At 44.2% G+C, this 12,029-nt stretch overlaps 1 protein-coding gene across 4 annotated transcripts in view; it reads left to right on the top strand.

The window, feature by feature from the left end:
* CRAMP1 (cramped chromatin regulator 1) overlaps nucleotides 1-12,029 on the top strand; it is a 1,093,426-nt gene that overhangs the window by 1,021,807 nt on the left and 59,590 nt on the right. For all 4 annotated transcript variants that reach the window (XM_085628165.1, XM_085628163.1, XM_085628164.1 and 1 more), the window contains one exon: nucleotides 3,222-3,367. In XM_085628165.1, coding sequence (XP_085484291.1) covers nucleotides 3,222-3,367 — 146 coding nt within the window. The remainder of the gene's footprint in view (nucleotides 1-3,221; nucleotides 3,368-12,029) is intronic.

Genomic DNA, 12,029 nt, shown 5'->3' with positions numbered 1-12,029 from the left:
GGGCCTCTAAGGGTGGCACAATGAGTGCTGCAGCCCTTCGAGGCCTTCCCTGGTCACAAGGCACTGGGTACCTAGGGTACCATTTACCAGGAGCTGACATGTGGCCAGGGTTTGCCAATTTGGGTTTTGTTTGTTTAGGGAAGGAACATAGGCCCTGGGCACCTGATTGGCAGGAGTCCAGGGTACACTTAGTCAAAGTACATTCAGCAATTCAGCAAAAAGTGGGGACATACCATGCAAGAAAGATGGCACTTTCTCACACCATTGTATTCAACAAGGATGGAGGGCTTTTGCATTAGGAATGTTGGCTTTTGTGATGGCCTCTAGGGCAGGCACGGGAGAAACAACAATGTGTTTACCTTGAGCAAGTGGCTGTTCCTTTAGGATGGGAATTTGGACGGCAGAGAGATGTTTTTCAGTAGAAGCACAATGCAGTTCTGCAGAAGAATGCAATGGATACTGTTTCACCTTCATTAAAGATGGCATAAGTAAATCCAATTGCACCCGCCAAGACCTAGATGACCAAGTTCATATCATTGACACGTGTATGTAAATGGCGTGTTTCAAGTAATTCAGACTGTAAAGATCTGAGTATGTCAGTATGTTCCGACAACCTGCAGGAAATGGAAAAATCAGACCATATTAAGGCATAAAGCTTTTTAATACGTTGGGCATAGTCCGGTACGCATGTTCTACCAAAATGTAAAAATCCCAGCCAAGACTAATTTTTTTAAGAGTATTTGGTGGTTGCAATTGAGCACACTTTTCTGAAAAATGTGGCTCAAGTCTTTTGCTCTCATTTGTCAGTTCATATCCTAAGAAAAATACACTGAGGAAAGCAATGTAAGGTTTCCTGAAATTGAGCCTGTAACCAAGTTCAGGAAATTGCTAAATAATGTGATCCACTCTTGCTAAATGGTGGTTTAAGTCATCATCAGTTAGGTAGATAGCATCAACATACAATAGCACATCATGGTCGATGTCATGAAGAATTGACATAATACGTTCCGCAAAGACTCCCAGGATGTTCTTGTAGCCCGTAGGCAATCGGGCGTAGAGCCTCTGAAAACCAAGGGCAATAAAGGCAGACCAGTCACGGCTCTCTGAAGCCAAATTGTGACTGAAGAAACCATTGGAAATATCCAAGGTGGTTTTATATTTTTCATGGACGATATTATTAATCAGTGCTGTACTCTGGTTTCAGAACAGGAAAAAGAGGATTGTTCATTTGAGATCACAAGGTTTAACTACCCACGGTACTCTAGTTGGGCAAGAATGTCTTTAACAGATGCCTTTGCGTCCCTTATGAAAGGACACTGTGGCTGTACCTAAGGTTTAGACCATATAGGAATAACATGGTAACGAAACTCCTTATCCCAACCAGTATGGTTACGTTAAAGGGCAGGGACCAAAGTAAGTTCCCATTAGAAAGCATAAGCATGTTTGACCTAGTCAGAGACAAGTTGCAAAAAAGAAGGAAGAATAGCATCCTCTCCCTGGGGGCATGCTAGAACAAAGGATGGGGGCCAGTCGACCTCTGCCAAAAGAATATCATACGATGAAGTTAAATTGCACTGGAAGATTGCTTTAATGGTGCGTTTAACGTGACCTTCAATTTGAATATCCAAAAGACCCAGTCTGTTCAAGGGGCTATGCAGGTGTCCTTGTTTTCAACCATAATGAATGTTTCAGTTGCTTTTGCTACCAGAAATTGGTGGAGATTCAGGCGTACTATGGTGACTTTTGCCGTGCTGTCGAGGAGTGTCACGGCCCAACTCCTGTTTAGGAGCAGGGTTCTCACCATCTGTGGCATATTTAGCTGTGAAAGCTGCAACCTTCTTTTTCTGAAAAGGGGAATTGTATGGAGGAGGTCTATCCTTCTTTTGTATCTTCACGCCTGACTAGCATTGTGTTTCCCTTTTTGGTTGCATGTACTCTCCTTGTCTGCGATCAGAACGCCCTCCTCTGTCGTACTGTTGGTCAGAGGAGAACAGGGATTAGGAATCTGATACCTGTGTCAGGAGTTTGAATTTTTAGCGGATCACAAAAATCGTATTGCCTCTCAGATGAGTCAGGGGACTAAGAAGCGCCCCGTTGTCTAAGTTTTTGTTGTTTTGATTTGTCCTATGGTTTCTTAGGAAACTCACGGCAGTTCTGGCATCCTTGTCAGAGCTAGGCTTGCCAAGTGGTGGTACAGAGTCTGGTCCCCAAACTATTAACGTCCTAGAGACGTATATACATTAGCAATAGTGACAGGCAACTTGCGTTCGCGGTCAGCCACCATGGCAAGTCGCTGGCGTATTACCAAAGATGCTGCATCACCTTTAACATTAGAAAGAATCATTTTGGAGACGACTGGGACATTTCCCACAAGTTTCATCCCCAAATCCAGGGCAGGACCTGCCTCATGCTCATTCTGTATCCATTTGAGGAAGTTTAGGAGAAGGACCATTGTGGGAGTGCCATGACAAAGAGTGTATGCTGTGGCAAAAATAGTCCCCTAGCTGTTGCAGTCGGCCAGGGGAGAAACCAGGCCATTTGGCAAGCACATAGTTATAATTTGTGCTTGTCTTGTGGTTCCGCAAGGGGAAACACAGTTTCAAATGTATCTATTTTTGAGCAATCCCGAAGTGTATTTCTTCACGATTCGTGTGTTATTTGCCCATAACTGAATTAACAATTAAAGGACTAATAACATGACCGATAGCTGGTCCAGCAAGCAAGGCGCGTGCAATAAATTGGGTCATACATCGATATAAGACAACAAAAACATTGTATAAAGCTCAAGTCTGCAGTAAATTGATATTATCTAAATCTGAATACAGAGTATAGCCCACTAGTGCCGGCCAGGTGGCCCCTTCAATACTTAAGGGGCCAGTCAGACAGTGAGAAGCACTTGGGAAAGGACGCAATACAATTAAAGGAAAGATATTTATGAGACAAGTACTGAGGAAATTAGTGGAGCTTTACTTCAACTAGTCAGTAAATTGCTAAATCCTCATATACCGGAAAATTTGAAATGAGAAAATTGATAAGGTGTTGAGGTGGCTCCAGTTCAGGTTAATGATTTTGTAAAATGGTGAATTTCTCCTGCATGTGTAGTTTTTTTTCTTTTTTAAATGATATGAATCAGAATTACAATTCTGTAGTGAATGAGAATATATGGGGATGGTTTTCTTTAATATGTTTAAATGACCTCTTACATTCTTATCTCTTTGCAGCAAGTTTCATCTCTCCAGATAAAAATCGTAAGGTGATGCCAGCAGTCCCTGGAAATGCTAATGACACTTCTTTACTTGGCCCTAGCCTGCTGGATGGGAATTCACGGGATTCTTTTGTTACACGGTCTCTAGCAGATGTTGCTGAGGTATTTGAGGATCCATTTTTATCTTCATGAAAAGTGTATTCTATTATAATTGCCAGGTTAAGCATATATTTGGATATTACAGTTGTAAAATGTAAATGAGGAATAGTTTTATTGTAAATAAAAATGTATTTTCTTTACCTCCTTTGACATCCCCTTCTCTCCCAGTTTGCTCCATTTCAGAACCAATGTTAAGCAAACTTGAAGTTTCATATACACTGGAGAGCATTTATCCTATGCTGTCTCACCTGTGTTGGTCACATGATGGCCTTATTTTCTGATTGGTGGTGGGGTAACTAACAAATGGACACCCTTTACTCCATTCACAGACACTCATTTGTTTCACATTGATGTTCCCCCTCCGTCTTCTAAAGTACTTTTTCTAAGCTGAATGTGCGCTGTTCTTAACATCAAAAGCAATAAAAATACAATATTGTTGCATTTATGTTACGAATTGCCCTATGACTGTGCAGCCAAAAAGGTTGATGTGTTTTCATTTGTAAATGGAAATGTTGTCACCATTTTAAAATAGTAACCCAATAAAAATTACTTGAAACAAATATGTTCATTACCATGCCCAGGTATTGTTATTGGCATGTGCCTCAATATTGCTATTTTAAATGGATACCTTCCTCCTGCGGATTGATCAGTGTTTGAAATTGATCCACGCACTGGCTAGAAACGGAGATTGGTGGTAAGAACTCGGGCGGCCTTTTACCAAATAATGTGGATCCCTTCAATGTTGATCGATCAATCGCTTTACCAGCATTATTTACTCCCCCCTCATCCCTCAAAGGAAGAGTTCACTTCAAAAGGCCTTTTACTTTTTATATTTATTGTACCAAGGCCCATCGAGTGGACGGGCAATTCTGTGAGGTTTTCTGGAGTGAAGAAAGGGAAGACTGTGTGCACAAGAGGACCCTGTCAAGGTGGAATGTCTTCTGCATCAAGCTCTGCTATACACTGCCCAGGAAATGGCACATTGAGGGTTGGAGAGCCCATTCGATTAGTGCCAAGGCTGCTACTTTACCATTGGAATGAGGCGGGTGAGTGTCCATGACATATTCCAGGCTACAACTTAGTCGTCAGTGCATTCATTAAGCACTACTGCTTTTACAGCCGGGTCTGATGTGCAGGACACTTCACCTGTTCAGTTGTGATGGAATTTTTAATCTGAGTTTAAGTGGCAATGGGGATCATACCTTGCGGAGCAAACATCGCGCCACGCCAAATCTCTTTCTTGGCTCCAGGGCTCCAGGACAGAGAGTCGCCAGTAGTCTCCCTCGCCGCCTCCCACCACATCGAGGCCGCAGTGGAGGAGGACTACAGTCCCCAGCAGCCCTCCAGTACCCGCCCACATCCGCCGGAAAGCGCGCCGGAGGCGCTACTTCAGTAGAGGTTCCCCCGGTGGAGCGGGGGGATCATACCTTGCGGAGCAACATCGCGCCACGCCAAATCTCTTTCTTGGCTCCAGGGCTCCAGGACAGAGAGTCGCCAGTAGTCTCCCTCGCCGCCTCCCACCACATCGAGGCCGCAGTGGAGGAGGACTACAGTCCCCAGCAGCCCTCCAGTACCCGCCCACATCCGCCTGAAAGCGCGCCGGAGGCGCTACTTCAGTAGAGGTTCCCCCCGCGTCGCGGGACGCGCGCGGGCGTCGCCGGGCTGAGCCCGGGCAGAGGGCGGGCCGTCTGTGGCCGTCCGGGGCAGGACGAGGCTGGGCTGGGCCCCCCCCTTTTGCATTGCCAAGCCGTACAGGTATTCACATAAACTATGGGGAAACGCACGATGAAGCCTATAGCTGTTAATACTGCTACCCCTATCGAGCTGCCATCATCGATTGATGTATTACTGGCTAATGCCCTTACCATGGTTACCAACGAGATTGCGGACACCGAACGCAGGATGTCCTTTGGACTTCCTACTACTACTACCTTGTCATGCTCCCAGCCCCTTAATGAATCACCTACTTTGGGTCTCCCCCTCTCCCCTACAGTAACAGTTATTAAACCATCAGCCCAATCTGACATTGTAACTTCTATTACTGATACAACCAGCTTGGTGACTGTACCTGTAACTGTCCAATTAGCGGAATCCGCACCAGACAAAACAACATGTCCCATCACAATAACAAGGGAGAAACGTAAGAGAGGCCCAGTGAAATGTTCCATAAACAAAAGGAAGCAACCAAATCACTGTAGAAACCAACCAACCCCACAAAGTTTATGGAACAAAAATAAAGGAGATGACTGTGAAATAGTGTTATCAGGCTCCATTGTGGACTTATCATCGCAACTGTCACCATCGGATGAAGGAGCGGGAAGACCCACCGTCTCTGTTTGTAGACTAGAGTCTCCTGCCCGGGATAAGGGTATATGTGAGGCCCCTAGACTATGCGATGAGATCTTTGACAATTCGGTCAGTACCCAGACCGAGCATACTGACCGTAATAACCAATCCAAAGTCAATGGCAATCTGATTGAGACTATCGTTGATACCATTTTTAAGCAAGTTGAAATTCAAATAGCTAAGCAATTTAATTTTGTTTTTAAAAGATTGGACAAAATCGAAACCCTTGTAAAAAAAGAGGAAATTAAAAGGAAAGGCACTATGAGTGTGGATGTCGCCCGGGGTGAAAAAATTATGAACAAATTAGAATCATTATGTAATGATCTGAGGGAGGGAGGTTTGGCCACTATTGATGACTCTGGCCACAGTTACACTAAAAGCTTAACAGCGGTTAAAGCCGTCCCATCTAGCAGTACCTTAACCAATATCCAACCCGCACTGACTAAGGGCCCAAATCATGACTCTTTTGGAGCAGCAGGAAGAGCTACTACTAATATTGTGAGCTCGGACGCTAATCCTACTATCACTCCATCAGTAACCCGAAAAGATAGGACAGGCAATAAATCGGAGAGTGTAAGCGCAAGCAGAGGTGCGACAGTAAGAAATAGCACCACTAACAATCTAGGACCATCACTCCACTTACCCCCAGAAGCCTGCCCATATGTTCTTGTGCTAGCTGGTGTACCAGCCCTTAATGAAAACCAAAGCGAGTCATGGCAACAATTGCACAATAAATGCATTGATTGGCTGACTAAACATAAAGGGGCAAGATGGAACATATCTAATGAGATTATATCAACCCGTCGGGTAAGCTGGGTGGGCCCACAACACAAAAATATCAGTGGGGACTGCATAGTGATTAACTTCCGACACCCGAGCTCAGTAAGATTCTTTTTAGACACACACAATACCTATGCCAGTACATCGACTGTCATAACTCTTCACCCACTGGGCCATTTTTACAGGCCCCCACACAGAATATTTCAAACGGCCCCTAACACAATTCCTTTATTCAACAGATTCTCCGCTCTATCTGAATTAGGTAGCTTAGATTGACCACTATTAACTTCCTCCACTACACCGGATAAGGTTACTAGTACAATGTCTTTGGAAAGGGCAAAATTTATAAACACTCCTGAGCCCTGTCCAGATGGATTAACTTCACCCCTTGTAGTATGCCCCGACCTTCCCATTGCCCACTCTTCTCGCACCACTATTCCACCAATTGACACTCTTAGTATCATTAGTTGGAACATTGCTGGGCTCTCAAGCAAGATGAAAATCAAAGAGTGGGTTACATGGATAAGTCACTTTGATGTGATAATGCTGCAGGAAACATGGTGCACATGTCCTCAATTACTGGAGGGTTTTTTCGCCCATAATCTTACTGCTTTGCCCTCCGTTTCGGGGCGACCAAGTGGTGGTTTATCCATCTGGGCAAAAGTTTCTAAAGACGTGAAAATTGAACCTTTACATGTGGTCAGTAAACATCTGATAGCTGTGAAATATGTTGCAAGGTTAAGAATTTGTCTTATAAACTTTTATAATAATGATTTTATTAACCATCCAAATCCTACTTTTTTGGAATTGTTTAATTTTATTGATGAAGTTGCAAATGGGGAAAAGTTTGGCCAATTTGATGGCATTTGTGTTGGTGGAGATTTTAATGCCCACATCCACCATACATCCCCGCCCTGTAGACGAGGTGTTGAATTATTGGATTTACTACATAGCAGGGATCTAGATGATGTAATGAGCCTATGTGGATCCCCTGAGGGAATTGAGCCGGCCCCCACTTACATTGGCCGTGGTAGTTCAACTACGATTGACTATATGTTTACCTCTTCCCTCCTTAGTGAAGTGTTATTTAGCTCTGAGGTTGTTAGTTGCCCATATAGCGATCATCTGCCCATAGTAATCCAACTTAAATCTATTAATAAACCTATAGGCCCTTATGAGACAGGAGCCCAAAATATTACTGTTTCTACAGATGGGCTCAGGATTGTCTGGAGAGGGATCGACAACCAAGAGATCCTATCTACTGTGATCAGGAATAATCCTCTGTTGATCTCCAAATGTTTAGCATTCGGTGGCCCCGACATAATTAAGTCTTTCTGTGATTTATGCACAGTTATAAAAAGGGCAATATCTAGACCGTCAAAAGAACACAATGTAACCGATCAAAGATGGTTTGATACTAATTGCTCGAGGGCCAATAGAGAACTCAGAAAGGCCTTGGCAGTAAAACCTCGAGATGTGTCCCTTGTCAGTTCACTACGCTTTAAATATAAACACGCACTAAAAGTTAGAACTGAGGAGCTTTTAATAAGCCACTGGGATAATCTAACTAAATCTGCTGCCCTAAAAGATTCAACTGGGTTTTGGAGAAACGTAAAGAACTTGAGAGCCCTGGGAAGTAACATCACCCCGATTAACTGCAATATCACAGGAGACTCTTGGGTCACCCACTTTTCGAAATTATATGCGGAAGTTGGAGACCATACCGAGGATAGTTTCCCAGATAGCACCATAGCTATAACACTAGAGGAGGTAGAGGAAGCTATTGGAAATAGTGCCGGTAACAAGGCACCAGGCCCGGATGGTCTGTCTATCGACCAGATTAAATCCAACATAAGCTTCTGGGCCCCCTTACTCTGTAATCTTTTTAACAACCTGAGTAAGAAATCTATCCCCTTGACTTGGTCCAGTAGTACTATCGTACCTATTTTCAAAAAGGGAAATAGGTTGGACCCGGGGTGTTATCGACCAATATCATTGATCGATAATACCCTGAAGGTCCTTGGTAGGGTCTTATTTGATAGAATTAGCACATGGGCAGATGACAACTCTATCATCCACCGCTGCCAGTTAGGCTTTAGGAGCAAACTTGGCACGGTGGAACAATGTCTGAACCTCAACCTTATAATGGCTAAATACACAAGAGCTAAACAATCCCCTCTGTATTTTGGGTTCATGGACCTAAGCTCGGCATTTGATTTTGTAAATCGTTCCCGCTTATGGTCCATTCTTTTAAATTACGGCTTAGATGAACCATTAGTCCACTTTTTGGCCAACCTCCATTGCAACCTGAAGGCCCGCGTCCGAATAAATAATGAAGGCGAGGTCTCAAATGAAATTTTAATAGGCAAGGGGGTCAGACAGGGCTGCGTTCTGGCCCCCTTGCTTTTTATATTATACATCAATGAATTAACCCACTCTTTATGTAACCTGACAAAAGACGTCCCTATGATTAACAAGAAACCAATCCCGGCGTTACTTTACGCGGATGATGCGGTACTTATAGGCCGCACCCCGAACGCCCTACGTATTTTAATCTCGGGATTTGTTGACTACATGTCTGACTTAGGTTTGTGCACTAATTACAGTAAATCTTTTATAATGACCTGTGGTCCTAAAAACTACAAAATCCCAAAGATTGTGATAGGCCAAAACTCCCTAAAAAGCACTTGCACTTTCCCATATTTGGGCCTGCTATTTTCTAATAGCGGCTCGTGGCAACCCCACGTTGCAGTGGGGAGAAATAAACTCTCAAAATCGATTAACTCTGTTATCTCTCTCCGTCAACCGCGCCAGGCGGACGTGGTTTCCAGCTTATTACAAATTTATCGGAGCCAATGTCTCCCAACTGGCACATACGGGGCTGAAGTTTGGGGGTTTTCGAACTGTTCCGAACTACAGAGAGAAGAGAACAGATTTTGCCGGAAAATTTTGGGGGGAGTCATTAGTGCACCAACTACTGTATGCCATAATGAATTAAAACTACATTATGTTGAGGATTTTATAAGAGCAAGACCCGCACTGTTCTGGTTAAGGGTCTGGAAAAACCCGGCAGCTTCCCTGTCCCGTGAGATTATTTTGGACTGTCTGAATTGCGAGAATGTCGACTTAATTCCCTGGATTAATGCGGTAGAAAAGAGCCTCATGAGTGTTAATTATGGTCATCTTTTTACATACCCCGACCAGATTGATGGCTCCCACAAAAATGTAGTGAGAAGGGCACTCTATCAGCATTACCACAAAGAGAGGGAAAGAGTAGATTTTGTGAAACCATCTATTATCAATTATTTACAAATCCAGGAATCATCTCTTGAATTCTCGACGTTACCTCAGCCCTATTTACGTAAAAAATTGGGCAGATGGAAGAGGACCTTACTCTTCAGATTCAGGGACCGGAGTATTATTAATCTTATCTGTTTTCCATTGGGTTACATTAAAAATCTGGAAAAATTAAATTGCCCATGTGACCATGGTGGAACCCAGAGTATGTTACACTTTATCTTTGGCTGTGGTTTTTACATGAAGTTTACAAGGCACTATTTAATCCCCTATTGTAGAAAACATGATTTGACCGACCTCAATCATGCTTATAGACATTTTTTAATGCTGGGATCTGATGAATTAATTTTTAGAGTTAGCAATTTTCTTAATGCTATTGTATGCTCACGCAGGTCCTTGAGAATTGATTAATTTTATACCAAGATATGCACTTTGCACTTTAAAACATGATCTGCACTAACCTAATGTGTTATAACGTATTTGTCTTGTTTTCATAATACCTATGTTTATCCTTTGCTATACACTGCTATATATTGTATCTAAGGTGGTTTTATGCATTGTACAGTATAAAGGTCATTTGAGTTTTCATTGCTGTTTTTATAAATTATATTTGTAAATGATAAGTTGTGGCCCAAAATTGCAGTATTATATGTGTATTTTTAAAATTTATTTTGTGCTTTTATGGATGGTTTTTGAAATCCGAATAAAGTCTATTTGAATTTGAATTTTGAAGTGGCAATGTGCATCAGAAGAACATAGTACTTACTGTCTGTTATGCTCTTTTTATTAGATATATCTGTAGGAAGCTGGGTTTCTGTTGCCGTAACCCTCCCACTGTTTGCCAGACTACTGATGCACTTTGACTTGTGTGCCCTGGGTCCCTGCCAATCGGGTTCCCTGGACCTTTGTTCTTTCCCTAAAACTGTACCTTGTACCTACAATTGGCACCTCTCTGGCCACATGTCAGTCCTTTGTAAAAGGTACCATGGGCACTGTGACTAGGGAAGGCCTCTAAGGGCTGCAGCACTTACTGTGCCACCCTTAGAGGCCCTGTACCTGTACACCCACACACTGCCATTGCAGGCTGCGTGTTTTGGTGCCGAACAAAGTGAAAATTTGATATGCACACATCCCTGTGTGCCATGCCTACAACTCACTGCCCTGGCATAGATCAGTCACCACTCTAGCTGGGTGAACTATACCAGTGGTGAGGGTACAGGTGCCGGAGCCATGGACCCCTGCACTGTCTAAGTCAATTCTTAGACATTGTAAGTGCAGTGCTGCCATTAAGAGTATATAGTGCTGGGAGTTTGTCATTACGAACTCCACAGTACCATAATCGCTGCTCTGAAAACGGAGACGTTTGGTGTCAAGCTTCTCAGCACATTAAACCCACACTGATGCCAGTGTGGGATTTAATGAAAAATGCACTCAGTGGGTATTTTAAAGATGCCCCCTGAAAAACGACAAGCCTCTGGTGGGTTCCCTGAATGGTACACACCAGTCTGCCACCTCAAAACATTTTTATGAACCCCTGGGGTGGGAGCCTTCGCTCCCCGAGCCCAGAACAATAACCTTTCCTGGGAGCAGGTGATCACGCCTCCCCCAGGCCAGGAAGAGCCATCTGTGGCAGGGGAGCTTCAAAGGCCTTGCAGCCTTTGTAATGTGACCCCCAGCCTCTCCTGCTATCACCAGCATGCCCCCTTCCTGTCTCCCCTCCTTTTCTGCGGGAAGACAGGCGGGAAAAATTAGCCAGCCCCGAAGGTGTGCCCACCTCTGCCGACCCCACTCCTCAGGTGGGGGGGGCGAGGTGAAGCCCACTTTTAATTGCCCGCCATCTTGCAAATGGCAGGCACTCCCCAATCAGGATTAGGGATTGTGCTCACTCCCCCATGTGGGGTGAGCACACCAAGGGTGTAGTCACCCTAAGGTTAGTAGCCCATTGGCTACTGACCTCGAGACCCCTAAAACGCCCCCTAAATACAGTATTTAGGGTGCAGCCCTGAACCACGAACGCAGACAAGAAACCAGAAGAAGAAAAGAAGGACTGAACAGCCGTGCCGAAGCTAACAAGAGGAGGACGCGAACTGACTTGGCCCCAGCCCTACCGGCCTGTCCCCACCTCGAACCTGCAGAAGCGAAACTCCGGTGTGTCCTGCAGCCAGCAGCCTCAAGAACCCCGAGGACCTGCCCTGCCTTCAAAAGAAAAGACTCTGTCTCCCGTGAACACCAGATTTGTTCA

The sequence above is a fragment of the Triturus cristatus genome, chromosome 10 (genome assembly GCF_964204655.1).
Source record: "Triturus cristatus chromosome 10, aTriCri1.1, whole genome shotgun sequence".
Taxonomy (NCBI): domain Eukaryota; kingdom Metazoa; phylum Chordata; class Amphibia; order Caudata; family Salamandridae; genus Triturus; species Triturus cristatus.
The sequence above is the reverse complement of the archived record's forward strand: the minus strand, read 5'-3'. Positions and strand labels throughout refer to the sequence as shown.